This window comes from Oncorhynchus tshawytscha, linkage group LG08 (assembly GCF_018296145.1).
Source record: "Oncorhynchus tshawytscha isolate Ot180627B linkage group LG08, Otsh_v2.0, whole genome shotgun sequence".
In the NCBI taxonomy this organism is placed as follows: Eukaryota; Metazoa; Chordata; class Actinopteri; order Salmoniformes; family Salmonidae; genus Oncorhynchus; species Oncorhynchus tshawytscha.
Genome location: NC_056436.1, coordinates 25,201,160 through 25,226,417, shown reverse-complemented (window position 1 = coordinate 25,226,417; position 25,258 = coordinate 25,201,160). Strand labels below are relative to the sequence as shown.

The 25,258-nt window shown below is 40.9% G+C and overlaps 2 protein-coding genes across 3 annotated transcripts in view; one reads left to right on the top strand and one right to left on the bottom strand.

Moving 5' to 3' along the window:
• LOC112232911 (eukaryotic translation initiation factor 4E-like) overlaps positions 1-7,910 on the bottom strand; it is a 19,135-nt gene extending 11,225 nt beyond the window's left edge. Inside the window, exon 1 of the mRNA XM_024400205.2 lies at positions 7,779-7,910. Coding sequence (XP_024255973.1) covers positions 7,779-7,853 — 75 coding nt within the window. The 5' untranslated portion in view covers positions 7,854-7,910. The remainder of the gene's footprint in view (positions 1-7,778) is intronic.
• LOC112246846 (methionine aminopeptidase 1-like) lies at positions 7,897-25,258 on the top strand. Of its 2 annotated transcripts, XM_024415417.2 has the most exons (13): positions 7,897-8,011; positions 8,320-8,506; positions 9,839-9,890; positions 10,364-10,470; positions 10,735-10,795; positions 18,347-18,370; positions 19,651-19,742; positions 19,853-19,936; positions 20,067-20,205; positions 21,696-21,827; positions 23,668-23,811; positions 23,975-24,040; positions 24,181-25,258. In XM_024415417.2, the coding sequence occupies exons 2-13, from the start codon at positions 8,393-8,395 to the stop codon at positions 24,345-24,347; spliced, it is 1,182 nt and encodes a 393-aa protein (XP_024271185.1). In that variant the 5' UTR covers positions 7,897-8,011; positions 8,320-8,392; the 3' UTR covers positions 24,348-25,258. The 2 variants fall into 2 exon arrangements, with proteins under 2 accessions (XP_024271185.1, XP_024271186.1); XM_024415418.2 differs by lacking the exon at positions 18,347-18,370.

The following is a 25,258-nucleotide window of genomic DNA, read 5'->3' as shown; positions in this document are numbered from 1 at the left end:
ACCCTTACCCCTGTCAACAGCCCTGCACCCCCCACAGCAACTTCCCCAAGCCTCCCCAGCTTCTCCTTCGCCCAAATCCAGATAGCTGATGTTCTGAAAGAGCTGCAAAATCTGAACCCTATCACCAGGGCTAGACCACCTGGACCCTCTCTTTCTAAAAAATTATCCGCCGAAACGGTTGCAAACCCTATTACTAGCCTGTTCAACCTCTTTCGTATCGTCTGAGATCACAAAAGATTGGAAAGATAACACGGTCACCCCTCTTCAAAAGGGGGAGACACTCTAGACCCAAACTGCTACAGACATTGTTGTATCCTACCCTGCCTTTCTAAGGTCTTCGAAAGCCAAGTTAACAAACAGATCACCGACCATTTCAATTCCCACCGTACCTTCTCCGCTATGCAATCTGGTTTCCGAGCTGGTCATGGGTGCATCTCAGCCACGCTCAAGGTCATAAACAATATCATAACCGCCATCGATAAGAGACAATACTGTGCAGCTGTATTCATCGACCTGGCCAAGGCTTTGGACTCTGTCAATCACCACATTCTTATCGGCAGACTCAACAGCCTTGGTTTCTCAAATGACTGCCTCGCCTGGTTCACCAACTACTTCTCAGACAGAGTTCAGTGTGTCAAATTGGAGGGCCTCTTGTGTGTGCCTCTGGCAGTCTCTATAAGTCTTTGTTAGGTAAAGCCCCACCTTATCTCAGCTCACTGGTCACCATAGCAGCACCCACCCGTAGCACGCGCTCCAGCAGGTATATTTCACTGGTCATCCCCAAAGCCAATTCCTCTTTGGCCGCCTTTCCTTCCAGTTCTCTGCTGCCAATGACTGGAACGAACTGCAAAAATCACTGAAGCTGGAGACTTATCTCCCTCACTAACTTTAAGCACCAGCTGTCAGAGCAACTCACTGCACCTGTACATAGCCCATCCAACTACCTCATCCCCATACTGTTATTTATTTTTGCTCTTTTGCACCCCAGTATCTCTACTTGCACACTTATCTTCTCACATCTATCACTCCAGAGTTTAATTGTTATATCATGATTATTTTGCCACTATGGGCTATTTATTGCCTTACCTCCCTTATCCTACCTCATTTGCACACACTGTATATAGACTTTTTCTATTTAATTATTTACTGTATGTTTGTTTATTCCATGTGTAACTCTGTGTTGTTGTTTGTGTTGCACTGCTTTGCTTTATCTTGGCCAAGTTGCAGTTGTAAATGAGAACTTGTTCCTGGTTAAATAAAGGTGAAATACATTTGTTTAAATAACGAGGAATTAGATCTAGCGATTGATGACAGCAGTGTACACTACCCAACCTTATGTAATTAGAAAGGAGTCTATCCTGATTAAAATGATGTCTGACTTGAAAAAAAAAATCTAAATATACACATTGTGAGATATTTGGCGAAATATACCAGCATGCCCTCCATTGGAAAACAATGTGGGGAGCTCAGCGTTCCAAGGGCAAAAGGTATTTCGGGGCTAGCGTTTGACAACGGAGTACACTGCCCAGTCTTACATAATTAGAAAGAGGAGATGGTCATGTTTAAAATGTAATTATGTAATTAGAAAGGAGTTTATCCTGATTAAAATGATGTCTGACTTGAAAAAAATCTAAGTATACACATTGCGAGATATTTGGCAAAATAGACAGACATGCCTATATTTCCCTACAGGAAACAATGGGACTGACCTCCATGAGTAATGTTTTGTTTACATTTTAACTACTAGCAACGTGGGCAGGTCCAGTGTTACCAACAAATTTTCAGGTGAAGTTGCTAGAGGCAGGTCAATTTGTTGCTAAAAGACGTTGTGATGTCATTGCGCGATGACGTCATTACGTAGTAACGTAAAACTGCATCATTACGTAGTAACGTAAAACTGCATCATTACGTAGAACACACAATAACGTTTCTCAAATTGACTGGCCATCTCAGAAAAAAATCAAATTTGACATTTGTTAGGTTTAGATTTGTTTGTTGATTATCACATTTTTATTTGTAAAAGTAATAAACACCTTTTCAGATATTTTTTTCAATACAATGAATTATTGAACAATTACACATTATTGAACAAATTACATTATATTTATTTTCTTTTTATCTAGTAAACCTACACATTCTGAACAATTATAGTTAAGCAGTGTATTGGTAGTTAGTTAACATGCTACCTAACTGATCAACAATTATAGGTACAAGCTAATAACAAGGTACATATGCTATCTTATTGAACAAGCAGCTTAACTCAAATAATTATGTGTGCGCTAGGCATCTCTCTCCAGGTTGTTTTGCTGCTTGGCTGGCTAGCTGCTCAACGGTTTCCTCCAGATATTACCACTGTCCTCGCACACACTGCAGTTGTGTGTCTACGCCAGTTCCAGGAAGTCCACTCCTTGCATACGTATTGTAAATATGATGAATCATAGATTGGCAAGGAAATCCTCTTCATCTTCACTGTCCAACTGCATTGTCACGGAGCTGGAACCACCAGAAAAGGATGGAGTGGCCTTAATGCTGTATGCTGCTGTGGTGCCAAACTGCTGCAGAACTTCACTTGGTAGTTTATGCTGGTAACAGGTATCACCATCCAGCTTCAGTCCATACTGCACCAGGAGTATGGAGTTGAGAGTGTGCAGTCTTAACTTTGACTTGACCACACATTTGGCTGAACAGCCGTTCAACCTCCACATTTGAGTGTGGCAAGGAAAGGGCAGCGAGTGCAGCTTTGCACAGTCCTTCAAATGGATATGACCCGGAAGAGTCTGTGTAGTTCTTCACTTCACTCCAAAACTCGACTGTATTTTCAGTTGAGTCCCACCTAAACAGATTAATGTTTCTCCATTGGGGTGGCTGGTAGCCTAGTGGTGAAAGGTTGCAAGATCAAATCCCAGAGCTGACAAGGTAAAAATCTGTTGTGTTGCCCCTGAACAAGGCAGTTAAAGCCTCTCTGGTACAACCTCGACAACAGACAGTGAAATTGAGGGCGCCAAATTCAAAACAACAGAAATCCCATAATTAAATTCCTCAAACATACAGGTATTATACACTATTTTAAAGATAAACTTCTTGTAAATCCAACCAGTGTCCGATTTCAAAAAGGCTTTACGCAGAAAGCACACCATGAGATTGTTAGGTCAGCACCTAGTCACAGAAAACCATACAGCCATTTTCCAGCCAAGTAGAGGGCTCACAAAAGTCAGAAATAGCAATTAAATTAATCACTAACCTTTGATGATCTTCATCAGATGGCACTCATAGGACTTCATGTTACACAATACATGTGTGTTTTGTTCGATAAAGTTCATATTTATATCAAAGAATCTCAGTTTACATTGGCACGTTTTGTTAAGAAATGCATGGTCTCAAACAAACATCCGGTGAAAGTGCAGAGCCACGTCAAATTACAGAAATACTCATCATAAACATTTATCTAATATACAAGTGTGTAACATACATTTAAAGATAAACTTCTCCTTAACCTCTCTAGGGTAGATGAGATGCTAACGTCCCACCAGGCCAACATCCGGTGAAACTGCAGAGAGCTAACATTCTAAATACAACATTTGTTATAGTAAACATTCTTGTAAATACATGTATCTTACATCATTTAAAAGATGAACATCTTAATCCAGCCGCTGTGTCAGATTTCAAAAACGCTTTACTGCGAAAGCAAACCATGCAATTTTCTGAGGATAACTCCCCGCACACAAAAGTATTACTAGCATTTCCAACCAAGCATTAGTGTCACGAAAGTCAGAAATAACAATAAAATAAATCACTTACCTTTGAAGATCTTCCTCTAGTGGCAAAGCCAAGTGTCCTGACTACACAGTGAACTACACAGTGAATGTTCATTTTGTTTGATAACATCCATTTATATAGCCTAAGTCGAAACATTTGTAAACCGCTTGCGTCATGATTTCCGTCTCATTCAACTTTGGGCGAAGCGTTCGTGGTAATTACACACACTAAACAAATAGTTTCATTGCAATCCTCTGGTTGTTACTAACACAACCATATGTGATGGTTCTTTTCCCGGGACGTATCAACCGAAACAAACCGATTTGAAGACACCAATCAATGACCTCTTTGCGCACCAATGGTAGGACCGGTCTATCGTTGATTGACTGTATTTTGGCCCAATGATCATCTTGAAATCTAGCTTGGAAGATAGCCCATGAGCGGAGGTAAACGGCAATATGTAATGGTTATACGTTCGAAGACCAGCCTTTGTCGTAAACTCTGGCGTAAAAGAGGTTAATTCGCCATTGCAAATCCTACTTGACGGAGCCACAAGTGTTACGCATAGGAGTTTCAATTATGGCGAATAAATCAGAAAAAGCTAAAACAAAGTCTGGTTGTCTGGGAGCCTTGCTTGCAGCTCCTTGCTTAAAGCAACAATGTAGTTGATGCACTGTCTCCGAATGACCTTTTCGTCCTCTGGCGCAAGACTGAGTTGGTACACCGTGCTCTCGAAAAGGTACCCAAGGTATGGTGATGGACTGAGATGTCCATCAATGGCATCCTTCAGGACCTCAATTTTTGCCATAGGGTTGACTACTCTGCTGAAAATTGATGTTAAGAGGTGTACCAGACTGTCCAAAAGCTTGACAGGATCTGTTTGCTCTCCCTCAACTGACTTCACTGCAACTTGTACTTCGGACAGGATTGATTTCAAGAATGTCAGGTAGACATAGTTGGTCTTGTCCATGTACATGAGGTGGAGCACATAAGCCATGTAGTAATGCTCACTGGCCTTGGTCAACTCAAAGTGGAGTTTCAGTTCTTCCCACTGGCTCAATATACGAGTTACCGCAGGCACAATCGATAGCCAATGTGTGGCACACACTGCTTTGTATGCCTCGCACCATTTTGGGGAAATCAAAAACCAGTTGTAGGTTTCCCTGATTAAGTACTCAACACTCCTAGGGATGGTTTCTTTGGATACTGCACTGACAGCCAATTGTAAAGACTGGCACACACAGCGGATGAGTACCAAATTGGGCAATGCACATTCTTCCTTTAAATCTTGTGAACCCCGTTGTGCACCCCAGTCATCACGGACGCATTGTCAGTGCCAATACCCTGAAGATTCTCTTTTTTTTTTAAGGTTACACTTCTCAAGAAACTCAACTACCGCCTTTGCTATTGATCTGGCTTCACCCCCTCCAAATCAACCAACCCGAAAAATGTGGACACAATGGTTATTTCTTTAGCTCTGAAATACCAAATCACCACACCCAGGTATTTCGAGACACTGACATCAGTGTACTCATCCAAAAGAAGACTGAACTTCTCATCCCCCAAATCTGATGTTACCCTTTTGAGAAAATAAGGAGCCAGTACTCCCCTAATAATTTCTGTGCACTTGCTGCGGTGCATTTGGAAGTTTGTTGCTGCCATAGAATCTGAAAAGGCAGCTTTGCAAGCCATACCTAAATGGTCGCATGCTAGCAGGGAACAATGCTCCGCAATGGCCATTGCAATAGTAGCTTCTACGCTTTTGCAGTTATCCACTTTCTTAACCAACTGTGGTAATGTAGACTGCGTTGTGGGGTTGGACAGTTTTGATTTATTTATATGCTTTGCAGTAGCACAATGTTTATTGATGTCATACATTTTTGCAAGCATATCTGATTTGCAGTACGCACAGTATGCTCGACAATCATCCCCAATTACTGGCTTCAGCCACCCTTTAAATTCAGGTACAGACTCCCACTCTTCTATACTTCTGGCTGTACAATTTTGATTGAGACATTATTGATGTTGTAAGTTCTGTTCAAGATCAAACATTCGTGACCAACTATATTCATTGGGTTTGTCTCGTCGAACGCATACTACTGCTGCTGCAGTCAGCCAACCAGTGTTGCCAACTAATTTTCAGGGTAAGTTGCTAGAGGCAGGTTGATTTGTTGCTAAAAGTTGCTAAATGACGTTGTGATGTCATTGCGTGATAACTTAAACTGCGTCATTACGTAGAATACACAATAACATTACTCAAATTGACTGGCTATCTCAGCAAAAAATATGATTTGACATTTGTTCAGGTACAGACTCCCACTTTTTTCTGTACAATTTTGATTGAAACTTGTTGATTAATGTTGTAAGTTCTGTTCAAGATCAAACATTCGTGACCAACTATATTAATTGGGTTTGGCTCGTCATGATTTGCAATTTGCTGAAATTGCTGCTGGCCTGCTGCTGCCTGTGCACGAGCTGAGCGCCTGCTGCTGACCTCACTCACAATGCACTTTTGCAGCATGGCACATATGTTGTGACAGAGAAAATCGTTTTTGTGTCATTTAGAAGGAAAATGTATGTATTTTAGCGTTTGAGTCACTTTTCAAAAGTTGGTCAAAGTTCAAAATCCATTTTTAAAAGCAGTTGCTAGGTGCTGTTTGAAAAAACAGTTGCCAGGGTAGTCTGAAAAGTTGCTAAATTGGCATCAATGCAGCCAACAAAGATTTGCAATTTGTAGAAATTGCTGCTGTCCTGCTGCTGCCTGTGCACGAGCTGAGCGCCTGCTACTGACGTCACTCACAATACACTTTTGCAGCCAGGCACGTGTGTTGTGACAGAAAGTCGTTTGTCATTTAGAGGGGAAATGCGTGCATTTCAGCGTTTGAGTCACTTTTCAAAAGTTGCAAATACATTTTAAAAAGTAGCTAAATTTGTTGCTAGGTGCTGAATGAAAAAAAAGTTGCCAGGGTAGTATGAAAATTGCTAAACTGGCATCACTGGACAGGTCTCATTGCCAAAAATGGCAACGCGCACATTGTGACGTAGAACAAAAGGCAGGGAATAGAACGTTCGGAAGGCTAAAATGCCCTAAAATAAGGCCTGTTTTTTCGTGATTACTTAAACTACCACAAGCAGCTGGGACATAAGATAATATTATTAAACTGGGCTCCACGGCGGATGCAACGAAAAAGCTTTTAATAAAAAATAAAAAACATTGTTAAAAATTTAATGTGTCCAGCCTACGATGGGGCAATTGGAGATCTAATTTGACTATTGAAACAATGTTGCAAATGTCAGAGACAGCAAGGTTTATACAAATCTCTCCTGTTAAACTAAATGTTAGTCTAAAAGCAATGTGAGATAATGTCAAGATGCTTTTTATAGTGGATATCAAGTTTCTATTTTTTTCTGACTGGGCTGACGAGACAGTGAATTGCCCAGTCAGATGGATCAGAGTAAATAGGCATTTTAAGGTCAAAGATTTAGCCGGTGGTAACTTGTGGAATAGACACCGGCTGGAATGCGTTTTTAATCAATCAGCATTCAGGATTAGACCCACCCGTTGTATATTACCTGTACAGCGCAGTGTGATTTTATTAGGAAACCAGCTAGAGATAGCTAGCTAACTAGCCTGAAGTGGGATAAAAAGTCCCAAGAAAGCACAAGCTGACATACCTAGCGAGTTATACCATGTGTAGTGCACTATTTATTTTATTAAAACATTTATGACCGAGCATATTTAACAGCTGTCACACCGTTTACCGAGCTTGGTAGCAAGCCAGATACTAGCTATTATTAAGGCTATTCACATAACCTAGCGAACATTCCCCTCTCACTTTGCCATGCTGCTTGGGTCGTGGCAGAAAAAGTTTCTACAACCGAAAATATGACCATAAACATGCATTTCATTCTAAGTTATTAGATTTCTGCTACTAATACCATATTTGGAGTAATAGTGTATATTTTTGGGAAACGGATTCCGATAAACTTTATTAAATATTTTGGCCGGTAAAGGTACTCACCGGTTCCGCGGTCGCCATCTTATGATTCTTCGAGTAAACGTTGACATTCATTGGACTGACTTGGGGTGTAATCATTAGTCCAAACAGTTGCAAACAGTTTCGTTTTGCAACGAAAGCGATCGTTTCTTTTGAATAAATTCAGGTAGTTCCCTCCCGGTTTCGTTCCGTTTGGTTCTATTTGGTTCCTAGTGAATCCACCCCTGTTCAACGTGACAGGTCCTCTTTGGGCATAGGTAAAAAATATATATATTGAAATAAGTAATTTAAGTATTATTTGCCTACATTTTATTAGTGTAATTTTCAATTAAACACGTAATAATAGTCACACAAGAGGTGAATAATTAAAAATATATATAAATATAATTGTATTGTGTAAACTAATCAGATATTGTATTACTCGAGCGCAGTCAATACACAATCGTATTGTAACCGCTAACTATTTTTATGGTGACCACACAAATATACTTTATTTCAGCATATAAAATAGCCAGCCAAGGTCAGAACTACATGTTGAATTTCTCATAATTATGTACACACGCAGCGCTCGCGAGGTTCTCTCCAGCTGACAGATCGTCCAGTCCACTCCCCAGTCTCCACCCCTCCAGACTGCAGGCATGGCGGCTATCGAGGCTCGGGAATGCGAAACTGAAGGCTGTAGCTGCAAGGCCAAACTTCAATGTCCAACCTGCATCAAGCTCGGGATCCAAGGCTCATACTTCTGCTCTCAGGTAACATTCATTTTCTAATTCATTCAGTTAGAGAGGGGTCTGACATGATACACAGCGGCCCAGCAATACATAATTCATCACGAGGTAACATAACGGCCCTGATTGAGTTTCCTCACACACCCCTTTAGCTAGCCTAGCACATGAAGCTAACTTACAAGCAATTTTCTGCATAAAACCCTAACGTTAGCTAAAAAGTAACGGTTTGTAAATAGATTATCTAGGAGGTCAACAACTAATGTTATAATCATGTATGAAAAATGCTTGTTAAAGTTTTCTTTATGGGTTTACTAGTAAGTAAGTTGCTAGCTAGCTACTAGCTAACGTTAAGTCTATGTTAGTTCATCTGAGCATCAAGTTTGCGAAGTCTAGCAAATTAACGTTAGCTGGCTAGATAGCTCTTCCTTGTTTGGCTATTTAACCATTTCATTCATTTTAACAAACAATGTCATTGAGCAAGTTAGGCTAACTGAGGCATGCGTTCAACACGCTGTTGTGACGTTAACTAGCTATATTCATTCATTTGATTTATCTGCCCCTGGCCTGGCTGTAAACCACCTGTGGCTTGCTTGTGTGAAATGTTGAGCAACTTTGAACGTTGTTAAACGAATGCATTCCATTACCAATGTGTAACTAAGAGTATGTTACAATGGGATACGATCATTGAAATTGCCAAGGATGCAGGGGCCAAGTGGCAGTTTAGCTGTGTACCACTAGAGATAAGGATAAAAGGCAGTGTAATTAGTTAAAAGCTTAAACTTCTCTGGCAGTGTAGGCCTAGATACATTTGTCTGATACAGATGGGTAGGTGGATCTGCTGTGACGTTCCACACAGGTAGCTCTGTCAGAGCCTCTATCCCACCGAGAGCCATGAGGCTAGTTGCATTCCAAGGGATATTTTAACCCCACTACTCTCTCCTCATTCTATTGGTCATCAAAAAAAAATCCATTAATTGAACAACCAAGAGATTAGTCATGGTCAAATGGCCATTGACCTAGTTCTGAAAGAACGTTATATCTTGTATGTCTTATTAGCCTTGTATGTCTTATTACCAGTTCGACTAGCCTAAATGGCAGCGTTCCTCAACAACACTGTTGGAAACTAAAGTGGTTTATGTAACGTGTGAAATTCCGAGCTCATTGGTTTCACTCCATCTGCCTTTAATATTGAGCAGGGATGCACAACTCCCAGTTAATTTGAGGAATTGATGAGGAATTGATTCTGCAATTAGGGCCAGTGAAAAACCAACAATCAGCAGACACTGCTGCCATTAACACCTGTACACCCCTGGTGTACTGAGTCATGTATTTCTCTCCCCATGTCCTCTCATTCAGGAGTGCTTCAAAGGGAGCTGGGCAACTCACAAGCAGCTGCACAAAAAAGCAAGTATGTATCCTCAGCAATATTCTATCACATAGGCTTACTCCCTTCCAAATCATTTTTCAAATAGACCAAAATGTCCCTTTATGCGTTTGTCATTGTTCCCATTCTTACCTATCTGAATGCATAGAATAGGTGAAAGCCCACATAATTGCCCAAGCTTTTCCATCCTCTATTTTTTATGGTGGAATAGAGCAATGGTGTAGCCATTCAAAATGGATGATACACTGCAATCAGTACAAGCCATTAAAGCAGGGGCGGACAACCTGAGAGGGCAGCAACACAACTGATTCAACTAAACAATGTCACCATTAAAGGCAATTATTTATTTTGTTAGTAGATTTGGGCATTTTACTGCTTGGCTGGAACAAAAATGTGTACCCACCCCTGCCTTAGATGTTCACGTATACACACAAGACTAACTGTGATCTTTCACAATGGTGCCAAATCAGATGACCTAAATTACATTGTTTTTGCAGAGGAGGATAACCAGGATGAGGCAAAGAACTGCGTGGAGACCGACACCAACACAGACCCATGGCCTGGCTACCGCTACACGGGCAGACTACGCCCTCACTACCCACTCGTAAGAACACCTTTCTGGTACATTTCTAAATTGTGCTAATGTGCTGATATGAGCTTTTATGTAGGATATTTTTTTCTTGGCTACATAGTAGTTCATCTAACGTCCACATAACATGATTAATAGACGTAAACCACACAAGCTTTGTGTAAGTTTACTCATTAGCCCCCGGGAGCTGTGTAATCATGTCTGTAATCGCTCTTCTTGTTGGTTGCTTCTGTGAGCTCCATATAATCAATCTCTGTTGTCATTGGTTCCCCCATGTAGACTCCGATGAGGACTGTCCCCAGTGACATCCAAAGACCTGACTATGCTGATCATCCACTAGGTAACGCTACTCCTCTTAGACTGAAACAGCCTCCAGTTGCTTTTAATTATTGTGAAATCCTTTGGTGTCTATTTGGAGAATCTTCCCAAAGCTAGTATTATTTGTTGTGTTGATATTGAAACATTACACTTTATCCAAGGAAAATTTACACTGTCAGTACTAGAGGTCAGCCGATTATGATTTTTTTCAACGCCGATACCGATTTATTGGAGGACCAAATATGCCGATACCAATTAATCGGCCAATTTGTTTTTAAATATATATTAGAAATAATGACAATTACAACAATACTGAATGAACAATGAACACATTTATTTGAACTCCATATAATACATATAATCAATTTAGTCTCAAATAAATAATGAAACATGCTCAATTTGGTTGAAATATTTCAAAAACAGTGTTGGAGAAGAAAGTAAAAGTGCAATCAATATGTGCCATGTAAAAAAAGCTAACGTTTAAGTTCCTTGCTCAGAACATATGAAAGCTGGTGGTTCAATATTCCCAGTAAAGAAATATTAGGCTGCTGTTATTATAGGAATTATGACGTGTCAACTATTTCTCTCTACCATTTGTATTTCATATACCTTTGACTATTGGATGTTCTAAGAGGCACTTTAGTATTGCCAGCCTAATCTCAGGAGTTGATAGGCTTGAAGTCATAAACAGAGCTGTGATCAAGCATTGCTAAGAGCTGCTGGCAAACACAGTAAGCATTCATTCAAACATTACGAGCCTGCTGTTTCCTACCACCGCTCAGTCAGACTGCTCTATCAAATATCAAATCATAGTTAATTATAATGAAAACAGAAATACGAGCCTTTGGTCATTAATATGGTCAAATCCGGAAACTATAATTTAGAAAATAAAACTAGTATTCTTTCAGGGAAATACGGAACCGTTCCGTGTTTTGTCAAACGGGTGTCAACCCGAAGTCTAAATATTGCTGTTACATTGCACAACCTTAAATGTTATGTCATAATTCTGTAAAATTCTGGCAATTTAGTTAGTAACGAGCCAGGCGGCCCAAACTGTTGCATATACCCTGACTCTGCGTACAATAAACGCAAGAGAAGTGACGCAATTTCCCTAGTTAATATTGCCCGCTAACATGAATTTCTTAACTAAATATGCAGGTTTAAAAAACTATACTAATGTGTATTGATTTTAAGAAAGGCAAAAGATGTTTATGGTTGGGTACATTCACGCAATGATTGTGCTTTTTTTTGTGAATGTGCCTTTTAAATCATCCCCCGTTTGGCGAAGTAGGCTGTGATTCGATGATAAATTAACAGGCACCGCATTGATAATATGCAATGCAGGATAAGCTAGTTAACCTAGTAATATCAACTATGTGTAGTTAACTAGTGATTCTGTTAAGATTGATTGTTTTTATAAGTTTAATGCTAGCTAGCAACCTACCTTGGCTCCTTGCTGCACTCGCGTAACAGGTTGTCAGCCTGCCACGCAGTTTCCTCGTGGAATGCAATGTAATCTGCCATAATCGGCATCCAAAAATGCTGATTGCCGATTGTTATGAAAACTTGAAATCGGCCCTAATTAACCGGCCATGCCGATTAATCGGTCGACCTCTGGTCAATACCCAGTACTATACCTAGAAATAGGGTTGTCGTGAAACCATCATTTTGACTTCGATACCAGGTTTTGCATCACAATACTCAATACCATCACAATACTCGAAACAAAAAATGATGCCATGGGTGACCTACCGGGGAACAGTGAGTTCGCTGCCTTGTTCAGGGGCAGAACGACCGATTTTTACCTTGTCAACTCAGGGATTCGATCCAGCAATCTTTCGGGTTACTGGCCCAACGCTCTAACCACTAGGCTACCTGCTGCCCCAATATCATTACATTCAATGTTTTTTTTACGTCAACATTTTTCAGACAGCCGTGGAACAATTATACGTTCATACAATTAATTGTACCTTGTTTTTACCAATCTAACAAGATGGTATATCTCTTATCAAGATGTATGTAGCCTATGCCTATCCACAATACAGGTGAATGCATATTCAATAGGACTGTGTGCATGCATTGCGTTATTGAGCTTGTGCTGGCTGATTACATGGGGTTACAGGTGACAATCTGTTTCCCTTCGATTTGTGACTTATTTTTATCAACAATATTTGCGTAGAAGTAGTTTTTTATTTTTTTATTTTACCCCTTTTTCTCCCCAATTTCGTGGTATCCAATTGTTTTAGTAGCTACTATCTTGTCTCCCGTACGGGCTTAGTATTTGCTAAGGTTGAAAGTCCTGCATCCTCCGATACCCAACCAACCCACTGCTTCTTTACACAACGCGCATCCAACCCGGAAGCCAGCCGCACCAATGTGTCGGAGGAAACACCGTGCACCTGGCAACCTTTGTTAGTGCGCACTGGGCCCGGCCCGCCACAGGAGTCGCTGGTGCGCGATGAGACAGGGACATCCCTACCTGCCAAACCCTCCCTAACCCGGAGAGCCTGGGCACGAACCCAGAGTCTCTGATGGCACAGCTGGCGCTACAGCGCCCTTAACCACTGCGCCACCCGGGAGGCCCTTCTTGAAGTAGCTTCTTTTACAAAAATGTGCGCTGTCTCATTAACCATCAATTACTTCATTCATGAGGCAAGAACACAGTCAATTTGCGGAGGCAATAGATCATCTTTGGGAGAGATGTGAACAAGAGACCAAATAAGTGAATGAATAGTTTTGGTGACAATCGGTTTTCAAATCAGCAAATTTTGCATTGTGATATGCACATTATAACTAAGTACTAGGATAGTGAATATATGTTAGCTTTAGCTGTCATCTAGCAAGGAAAGTCTGCCTATAAAGCTGGAAGCTACTGATATCTTCTTGTGTTGTAAAGTGTTCAAGCTTGTATGAACATTGTTTTGCGAACAGTAATTAACAGTTATAATATTTCTACATGCAGTGTTGCATTATTCAAGTGTGTTAACTTCAGTGCAACATGAGTGGGGAGCTAACATGATGCAGCCTAGACTCCCAGTGCAGGCTAGCAAAGAGTAAGTGGAGAAAGCACAGTGCGCACTATAATAAGAGGTCGGCTGCGCTGATTAACAGACTTGATCCTTGAGACACATTTGACAGAAGTGCCCAAAGTAAAGACAAATCCAGTGCCAAACCGTTTTTCATGATCTAGTATCAAAAAAGACCGGAACAACGCTTCCCAGAAAAGTATTGATGTTTCTAACATCTCACCTGACATACAGTATCAGTCATAGAAAATGGGTTACTGCCCCAGCCCTAGATTCCACTAAAGCTGGTTATTCATGTTGTAACCATGGGAACCTCTAGGCTGAGGTTCCCACATCACTTTGACCATTTTACTCGCTCTAGCAGAGCTGATTAGGCTGTTTTAATGTTATCTAGAGTGTTCGTGACTAACTGTGCTGCTGGAAACAATGTTTGTTTTTTTTGCGGACGTTTACTGACACCAGTCAACAATGGGTGTTGCGCATTTGTAAATTCATAAACTATTCTACACTCAAACACGAGTGCTCTGAAATCAGAGTGAATTTTAAGAACGCACCATCTGACTGCTGATTCGGGGTGTGGATTCGACTCCAAAATAATAGATTCCTTGACTCCCATTTCTGGGGATGCGGTCCAAATACTTAAGACACACCCTCGCATTATGCCCTTAGGGGAATCCCTGTCGCCATCTTGGACGGTGATCAAAATGATTAGCCAAGCAAAGGAAATTTGCAACGTAAGCCCCGCAGTCCTTGTTTTTAGTTGGCTTTGCGAGTGTACAATTATGTTCACTCCGGGGCCTGAAACTCCCCATAATTCAATTTGCAACGATTGTACACCCGCTAAGAAAAGTCTGCGAAAACTTAAACAACATCAATAGAGAAGTCAACATACAAGTGTAAGTTAAAACCAATGCAAATAAATTAGAAATTGTGCTTCTAATGCACATGATGGCACAAACACGTCTCTTAAATAGTAAATATGTTTTTGTTTGGTTATCTTTTGGAATTTGTAGAAATAAAACAAGTTCCTTCAGAAGTTCCAGCTAGGCAGGCTAACGTTAGTTAGCTAATTAATTTACTGGCTATCATACAGTAGGCCCTGCAAGTGTGTCCTCGTCAGACGTAATGATATGTCATCAAGTGTCCACTTAATTTGAGGGGATAGGGTGTGTCTTAAGTGTTTGGACCGCAGCCTGGGTGTCAAACTTCGATTCCACTAGGAATTAACTCATAAGATTCAGTATTTTTGCGATGGTAGACAAAGTTTTCCATAGTTTACTTCGAAAACACAAATTCTCACATCTTTCACAGCAAAGAGTGAGCTACAGAGGGAGAGTGATTGGGGGGCCATGGGTAGGCACAGCCATGCACGGGTAGGCACAGCCATGCACGGGTAGGCACAGCCATGCATGGGTAGGCACAGCCATGCACGGGTAGGCAAGTCGGCAACTAGGCAGTCAGAACTGTGCATTGGTGATCAGAAGATGTAGTCTATCACAATGCTTTAGTTCACAATTTCTTGGCTTGCAATGCCTCGGGCAAGTTTACTAAAGTAGGGGCTATCAATGAGTTGGCTGAGCTATACTACACGCAACAGCCCGAACACACACTAGCGTTTTTCATAGCGAAGAGAAAGAGGAGCAAAGGAGAGGGGCAGACAGACAGACAGTCAGAACCACGCGCGTAGGCTATCTCTTGGTAATCTATCTGCAGCAATCTACCTTTCTCTGACCATGTTCTTCCATTGAGTCAAAAAAACGTCTGATTTCAGGAGGACCACGAGCTGTTGTTATCGATAAGGTGTCTGATTCATCATCTTCACCTCAAATAGAAGTAGAGGGACTTTTGTCAGAGGTTGCTTGTTGTGAGCGCTGAGCGAACTTTATGCACTTGGCCAAATGATTCTGCATCTTTGTTGCATTCTTCACATATGATTTGGCACAGTATTTGCAAAGGTACACAGCTTTTCCTTCTACATTAGCTGCAGTGAAATGTTTCCACACATCAGATTGTGCCTGTGGCATTTTCCTGTAAAGATTTGAAGAAAATGAGTTTAAAAAATATATATATATATTCTGTGTACAGATAAATAGTTAAGCAGTTAGATTAAACTCCTTTGTAAGATAAATGTTTTAAAATGGAACATGTATGGAAACAGGTGAATTAACACTCAGTTAGCAGGCTCAAGCAAGCTAAAATCCACATGGTAGCAAAAACTAACTAGCAGGAATTGTTAGAAATGATTTAAACACACTTTGCTGTAGGCTACTATTTACTAGTTAACAAAAAATCATGTATGTCATAACATATATTCACCCCACCCAGTATTGTAATCAAAACATACCAGAAAGCATGTAGTCCTTGACTCAGACAGTGTAGTAGTGTGGGCGTAATAGCATCTCATTGGTGTGCAAGATCTTGAGAATCAGCTGTGATAGAAGAATGCACTGTGCATGCATAGGGTTGCAATTCCATTGAATTGGGGATAGTTTAAACAAAATGACACGACCTAGAATTGCCTTGTGTATCCCACACTAAAGGTTCACTGTTATAAGCTAACGTTTTTGATGAATTTAAGCAAAATTCCTGCATGCACAGTGCATTCCAACTTCTCATGGAAAATGTACTCAAAATTCCTGAAATTGACCAGAAAGTTTCCGAACCTTTGCAACCCTAGCCACATCTTGTGTAAGGCCAGCCAAAAGAGCTCCATTTTGCTGACGATTTCAATGTTTGAACATGATATGGTGGGAACTCCATGCATTAATTTAGCTATGATCCCACAACCTTTCTAAAGATGCAACAAGTACTCTAATTTCGACTTATGTTACAATACCTACACTACCGTTCAAAAGTTTGCCGTCACTTAGAAATGTCCTTGTTTTTGAAAGAATAGTAAGAAATGTTGTCCATTAAAATAACATCAAATTGATCAGATGTACAGTGTAGACATTGTTAATGTTGTAAATTACTTTTGCTCCAGATACACAACTAGTCTAAAGAAGGCCAGTTTTATTGCTTCTTTAGTCAGTACAACAGTTTTCAACTGTTCTAACAAAATTGCAAAATGGTTTTATAATGATCAATTAGCCATTTATAATGATAAACTTGGATTAGCTAACAACATGCCATTGGAACACAGGAGTGAAGGTTGCCGATAATGGGCCTCTGTACGCCTATGTAGATATTCCATAAAAAATCAGCTGGTTCCAGCTACAATAGTCATTTACAACATTAACAATGTCTAAACTGTTTCTGATCAAATTGATGTTATTTTAATGGACAAAAAAAATTGCTTTTCTTTCAAAAACAAGGGCATTTCTAAGTGACCCCAAACTTTGGAATGATAGTTTATGTATTTCTCTACTGAAGCAGCGAAGTCTGAGAGTCAGTAAGTAGTAGCTAGTGCACAGTGAATTCCAGTTCAGTTTCTCTGGATGGCAAGGGGCTTGAACATTTTCCTCCATAGCCAAATGATCCTGGCAAAACCTCATGTTGCTAGGCAACCATGCAAACTTCCATAAATAGAAATGACTATGTATGGAATCTTATTGGAATGTTGACTCCGGCCAACTACTGCATAACATATATTTGACAATTCAGTTAGCCAGCACTAAGCGTGTGTGTTTTCGTGAATTAATAACTTTCTCTCATAACCCATTTCACATCAGTCACTTCCCAATTCTGATGATCTCTGCATTGCAGTGTTCTCAAAATTAGAATGTAACCTAGATTTCTGGGCACTTCGAAATTTTAAAATCTAGACCTCATACAGCTTGGCTGGGTTAAATATAACCATAAGTAGCACAACTGTCGATTTGCTTTGCTGTCCTTTCCCAGAATTAATCGCCAGACAGTCTGTTGGAGCTAGGAACAGAAGCATATTGCTACACCTGCTAAATATGTGTATGAGAGCAATACAATTTGATTTGAGTCTGCCACAGTGCTGTTCATTGTTAATGGCATCAAATCGCTTCCTGTCGTCCTGAGTCTAGTCTACACAGTGTGACCCTGGCTAGTGAGGTGGCATAATTAATCTACCCCTAGGCTTTCTCTGTTGGTTCAGAGTGCAAAAAACCCATTGTTGCACTGCAACTCAGTATTGTACACATGCACATTAATATTTCATCTCAGCAAACAAGTAAACGGAATGAATTCCTTTGTGTATGTTACAGTAAATGGCTGTTGTAGCAGGTGCCTTTTGTCTTTTTGCTAGCTTCTTAGCAAGGTTTTGGGTCTACAGCACTTGAACTCCGTCCTGTTAAATTCTCCTACTCAATCCATTAAATGAGAACTTTACCCTATAATAACGTTTTACCTCGGCTTAATCTGTAGACAAACTAGCTTAAACAATGGCATTCCTTTATACATTTGCTACCTTCTGAAAAAAGCGTCTTGGTCGATCCCATGGTCATTCCCACTTGTGTCTGGCTATGTATGCAAGTGCTTTTGAGTGTTTGTGTGAGTTTAAGAGGGGGTGTCTGTGTGCTCGCATGTTTGAGTGGGAGAGGCTGGTGTCTGAAGCTCTTTTCTACTCATCACTTCAGCAGCAGAAGTGGGTCTTATGGCAGGTACGTCCTACCCCACCCACAACAATCCCTTATCCCCCCCCATCTGTGCAGCACATAACCACACACTGTCGCTCCTCTTGTTGTATGTTTCTTTTGTATGTCTCCATCTGCGAACACCAGGCAGGAAACGGAACCATGGTCAAAGATATTGTGTTTCTGCATGGCATTGTTTTCATTCATCTTTCATCTTTTGCTGCTGCATTAGAGCTATGGTCTGTATTTTATCATAGTGATGGGGGTTTTGTATAGTAATTGTGTTGTCTCTGCTAAGTGGTTGATAAACATACTGATGTGGTTGTGGCTCATGCTTCAGTGATGTTGCCTACACCGATTATGACGCTCATGTCAGTGCTGTGGTCTATACATTGTATGTAAACATTGTTTGGTGTTGTGATCTGATAACCAGATAAAAACTGTACAAGAAGAATGACATGGGCCTTTTCAATGAAAATAGTCTAACCATGTGGCTCAACCAGAATAACTGTATGCCGATGTCAATAAAAAGGCCCCCATGCCATAGAATTATGTAGCTCTGAAATATTTCCATAGAAGTAAACAATATAGAGAATTCCACCCAGCCGGATAAGGATCCTTTCAGCTCTACGGGTTTTTAGTGTACGGGGCAGAGGTTGATTTGGAGCGCCGCAGAATTGAGGAGGCTTCAGGAGGTCTGCAGATCAATATTATCATGCCCCTTGGTCGACTTGTGTAGAACTGCATTCTTGTGACGTGCTGTGATATAGTGTATTATTTTTCTTTCATAAGCCAGGTTAGGTGAGGACGTTTGGTGTCTACTTTAATTTAATGCAGTGAATCTATTCTGTGAGGATGTGGGCTTCAAAAGTTGCGTTTTACATAGGCAGCCCAATTCTGATCTTTTATTGTTGTAAGTCTATGCTATTAGATACCATAGACTTCCAGTCGCTGCGCTAACGCTAGTTAGCATTGGCTTGCAAACTACCTCGAACTTCCTTCATACTGGAGACAGAGACACAAATGATATCCACTAGTTCATCGGACTATGGGGAAGTAGACAAAGGGCCTTACCGAAGTATCCCTTTAAGCTCTTTCCAGTAGCATTACTTTTTTGAGCAGATGCATGAAGTGGTTGAGTCAGTAGACTGGTAGTCCGTTTTGAGTGAAAGTCAGACTGGGCTGAGTGATGTTCGTTGACTCAGTTTAATGGAAAGCTGATCAGGGTGAGTTGGTGTATGGATAGAATAGTGACGTTAAAATGAGGCCAGTATGCCTATTCTTTTCGCTTGTTTTTTTTTTTTAAGGCATGTCTGAGTCGGAGCAGTCTTTGAAGGGCACTTCACAGATCAAGATTCTTCCTGCCGAAGACATTGAAGGCATGAGAGTTGTGTCTACGGTAAATTATTCATTTGTTTTTTAATCTTTCGCTGTTGCAGTTAATAACATACTCAAACAGTTTTAAAAACAGTGGTTTTGAAATGCAAAGTCTATTTCTGTCTTTTGTAGCTGGCCCGAGAGGTGCTTGACATTGCCGCCCTGATGGTGAAACCTGGCATGACCACGGAAGAGATTGACCACACTGTGCACCTGGTAAAGACACTAGCCTCCTTTTCCCTCTTTCCCATCCACTCACTTTCTCCTGTTGCTCTCTTCCTTTTTCACTCTTTCCTCCTCTCTCCCTCGTCTTGAACGTTGACGTGTAAGTACTTCCTTCCTCCAGGCCTGCACAGCCAGAAACTGTTATCCCTCCCCTCTCAACTACTACAACTTTCCCAAGTCCTGCTGCACGTCAGTCAATGAGGTCATCTGCCACGGCATCCCAGACAGGAGACGTCTGGTGGATGGGGATATCCTCAACGGTAGGTTTCCCAAGGGCAAAAAGTGGCTTCCCCATCTGTCCCTTTACCATTACTTACTTGAATTGACTGGACAGGTGAGATATAAATCCCCAGTTAGCATCCTCCAAATTCTTTCACCTAATATGTGTTTTCAGATCATTGAGTATGATGTGGTTTAAATAGGTGAGTGAGACTTTAGACAATTGAGATGCACATAGAGAACGGGCTAGTTCCCATTAGACAGACTGCCAAAGAGCTCTTACTGACATGGTTTGACAAGAGAAATGGTTTTTATTAGTATTCAGCAAGAGTCTATAGGACTTCAGCCAAAATGTAGCCTGTGTCCTATATATGTCTGCTAACGGGACTATTCTCAAGAGAAAGATCCCATGAGACACTGCCAAAAAAACTGACTTACTGCATGGTTTGACAAGACAAGTGGTCTCATGAGCATGATAGTGCCCAAGTATTTATCCCTCTGTTACAAAGTGTGACTGAAATTGATTTAATTGTGATTTTTTTTCTCTTGTCTACACAAATATTTCAAAGTAAAAATTAAATTATATGAATGCTAACAAATTAATAAAAATGAACAACTTCAATATCTTGGTTGTACAAGTATTCACCCCCTTTGTTATGGCAACCCTAAATTAGTTAAGGAGTAACAAGTTGGACTCACTCTGTGTGAAATAATAAGGGTAAACATGTTTTTTTTAATGACTTCCCCTGTACCCCATTTATAAAGCATCTGTAAGGTCCCTATGTCGTGTTTTGAATTTCCAGCACAGATTTAATCTATAAAACCAGGGAGCTTTTCCAGTGCCTCGCCTCATACAGATTGGTAGGTGGGTAAAACATAAAAAGCAGACACTGAATATCCCTTTAAGTAGGCTCAAGTTAGCACTTAATCTGTGGATGTTGTATGAAACGACCCAGACACTACAAAGATGGTTGTCCTTCCTAACCCAAGCCTTGCATGACCCGACATTATACATAGGGCCTGTTTTTTTTCCATCAATAACTAGGGTATGGGCAGGGCTCGGGTATCACTAAATGAATCACTAACATTTTGAAACGGAGCCATTTGCTCGTGCTCTGCTGCACAGTACACCAGACACTGGGAGAGACTTCACCTTTCAGCAGGACAATAACCCAAACAGAAGGCCTAATATGTACTGAGTTGCTTACCAAAGAGACATCATGTTTCCATGTAACCTAGTTAGTTTTGACTTAAACTTGCTTGAAAATCTATGGCAAGTCTTGAAAATGACCATTTAGCAGTTATCCTGCATCCAACTTGACAGAACTTGAAGAATTTTGTAAAGAATAATGGGAAAATATTGCGCAATCCAGGTGTGCAAAGCTTTTAAATACTTATCAGAAAACAGTCAACAGCTGTAATGTCAGCCAAAGGCGTTTTTATATATATTTAATCAAGATAAAGCATTAATTTATTTTATTTTAGGCACTGTATATATTTCTGCTAATGTTCAGCATTCCCCCCCGTGCAGTGGATATTACTGTGTACCACAATGGATTCCACGGAGATCTCAACGAGACCTTCTTTGTCGGAGAGGCAGATGAAGGGGCGAAAAAGCTTGTCCAGACCACCTTCGAATGCCTTATGCAAGCCATCGACTCAGGTAGGATCTCTTTTTTTATATATAATTGTGGATGACCGGCTCGAATAGGTCTTATGTAGCAAAATTATAAATTGTGTTTTTTACATTGAATAAAAGTAGAGACTAGAAAATGGTATGTCATATACTGCAGTTGATAAACAATGGGAAAGTAATTGCACTTTTTAAAGTTGATAAACTTGTAACCTCACTTTTGAGAAAATGTCCCTTGAATGTTTTGGTACATCTACTGGAGAGCTCTTCTTTGTCTACACCCATTCAGAATCGTTCACAACATTTTAAGCTTTAATGATTCACATGTGAGGCCATGTACTAAACAACCAAAGATTTCAAGACTAAAGGGTGAAACTACGGGAGTGTTGGTCAATTTAATCTGGAGTGCCAGTGTGCTCTGGGTGTTCGGAAACCCAGTGTTGTCAGATTGACCGTTTGTAAATTGAGAGCATTTCTCTCTCGGGGTGTTTAGAGCACACGTTGGACACTGGATGAAACTTTGGGTTGATCTGAGCTTTCTGACCTAACAGCAGTCAAGCACCCAAGGTAACTGGCTAACGTTGGCTAACTACTTTCAGATACAAATGAGAGAACAGCTCACTCTGACCATTTTACTCGCCCTAGCAGAGCTGGTTATCCAGAGTGTTGGTGACTGCAACTGCCAGCGTCAACTATTTAATTACACTTTTTTTGCCCAAGTTTACTGACACCGAACATATTCGTTGGGTGTTGAGCGTTTGTAAATTTGTCAGTTATTCTGCACTCTGGCACACTCGGGAGAGTGCTCAGAAATCGGAGTAGATGGCGAGAGTAAATTTACCAGCTACGTCTATTGACAGTTGTGACAGTGACATCATAAACATTCTATTGAAATAGTTTCTTGCATAGTGGAGTCTTGTTAAGACATCTAGCTAGCTAAACAATTAACCATAATCCCAACTCCTAACGTTAATACCCTGAATGATTCTGCAGGTAACTAACCAACTATGTTCAATGTCAGCTAGCTAGCTAACATTAGGCTATAACTAGCAATGCAAATGGCTCTGAGATACAAATAATATTATGACACAGATCATACACGTAACGTTAGCTAGCTAACAGTACACTTTAACTTGACATGAAAATGCCTTTCTGACAAAATTAGAAACTTGTCAAATCTGAAAATGGAGCTAGCTAGACTCTCTTACCTGTATACATGGATGGATGCTTCTCCCTCTGTCACGGATGACATGGTTACCCTTAGTTTGAAGATGTAATCTGGACACAGGTGTTTTTATACAACAGCCTTCTGTGTGTTCTCTTTTCGACTCAGTCTGCATATTTGCAATCAAAACGCCAGAATTTCCTTAGCTATCATACTCTAATTCCACTGATTTCAAAACTCGGTCCTCCAGAAAGTGGGGAGCAACAGTTATGCACTTCTACCTAATATCTTTCAAAAGCTCCGTTTCGAAAGGATTACCTACACATACTGGCCAGGTCATATTATAGACAGAAGCATGCTACATGGCAGGCCAATCCAAACTCATCTCTTGGATTGTTCAGCCCACTCATTGTCTCAGCCAACCATGGCTAGCTGGAAGGTTGCGGCTTTTTTCCATGGCTAAACCAACTAGGCTCGTAATTTAACAATTTGATTTGTATTTACAGATGGCGTACAAGTTTGTTTTAGGCACATGAAAGTTCACATGTTCCAGAAGGCATTTCTGACCAAATAAATGCATTTTGATAAATAAAGTTTGCATTCAAATGGTGCTCCTGTGAAGTAGTGACACGTGACATATGCCTAGTTTCCTGGAACGAGTCTCAATTAGGTCACTATCACAATGTCCCCCTCTTCCTTCTCTAGTAAAGCCTGGTATCCGCTACAGGGAGCTTGGTAACATCATCCAGAAACATGCCCAGGCTAACGGCTTCTCTGTGGTGCGGAGCTACTGTGGCCATGGCATCCACAAACTGTTCCACACTGCTCCTAACGTGCCCCACTATGCCAGTGAGTACCCCTCCATCTCCTTCCACCAATACGCTTGTGAAATTGACGTCCTTTTCTCAAATAACACAGTAGCCTACTTCAAATTTTATAGGTCACGTACACGTTAGTCCTCAAAGGATTTTGGGGGAAGATGTATGAATTGGTGGGTTTCCTTTCTTTGCAGAAAACAAAGCGGTTGGAGTGATGAAACCTGGCCATGTATTCACCATCGAGCCCATGATCTGTGAAGGTAAGGGTTCTCAGACATGACAGCAGATTTGGGGTATAATTTTGTTTGTGTGTGCTTAATGTAATGGTTGGTAATTGTATACTTGTGTTTTAATACTGTACTTGTGTGCTTAACACTGGCTACCTGTGTGTTCTGTGTAGGTGGTTGGCAGGACGAGACGTGGCCTGATGGCTGGACAGCTGTGACTCGGGATGGGAAGCGTTCCGCCCAGTTTGAGCACACCTTGCTTGTGACGGAGACGGGCTGTGACATTCTGACACGCCGGCTGGACGACAACGGACGTCCCCACTTCCTCAACCAAATCTAAATGGGGGGAGGGATACAGCAACGAAATGACTGTCTCGTGGGCAGCTCACTTTGATCCCCAATGTCATATCACACATACACGCCTCTAACCTGAGGCCCGCCTGCCCCCTCCGGAGGCTGTCTCTGCCGCGGCCTGGCTCTCACCGTTCCACGAATTTAGTGTTGTTCTCCAAGATTTACGGGAAGTACTTGAATACATCTGATATCAACTGTGTGGATTGTTTTAACGAGGCTGTTTTAAAAAATAAATGTCTCACCAGGAGATGAAAAGTAAAAATAAAGAAATGTATTTATGCGCAGTAGCAGGTTTAATTTTTACCTTGATTGTGAGCTTTGATTCTGTTGACATATTTTACTGCAGAGGTGTGGAAAGGGTCATGCTTCAGTTTGACTCCTTGACCTCTAGACATGTGCCACGTTACTGTGTTGCCTAATTGACAGCAAGGCAGCTGGGTCCTATTGACTGGCCAGAGAGGGGAGCTGTTGAGCTCAGTGTTCTGCTAAAGTGTGTAGTGCAGGTCTATTCAAACCTGGGTCCTGAGGTCTGCAGCACTGCTAGTTTTCTTTTCTCTCTTGTAGTGAACTAGTTGATTTAGGTTCATTGATTGACCAGACTCTCCTTGCCAGGTCTGGTTTGAATCAGGAGGAAAGCCTGCAGTGTGGTGGACCCCAAGGCCTGGATTGGAATTGCCCTGGTGTAGCGCGTTGAGCCTTAATCTGTGTGAATTAAGAATAACCATGCCAGATAATGTCTAGGCAGCATGTCTGTTATTCCTCAATCCAGTCGATCAATATTTACCTTGATATACTGTAGAGCAACACTCTTGAGTCTCCATTTTAATCCAATCTTTCCAGTTTCTCTGCCAGCTTTTTATTTCTTCTATGATGGGAGTAATAAACAGCTGTTCTGTA

Bases quoted from the DNA above. Each gene is read 5' to 3' on its own strand.
- LOC112246846 (XM_024415417.2), top strand. From the start codon at position 8,393: ATGGCGGCTATCGAGGCTCGGGAATGCGAAACTGAAGGCTGTAGCTGC. The intron at 8,507-9,838 runs GTAACATTCATT...CCTCTCATTCAG, and splicing joins GCTCATACTTCTGCTCTCAG to GAGTGCTTCAAAGGGAGCTG. The intron at 23,812-23,974 runs GTGAGTACCCCT...CTTTCTTTGCAG, and splicing joins TAACGTGCCCCACTATGCCA to AAAACAAAGCGGTTGGAGTG.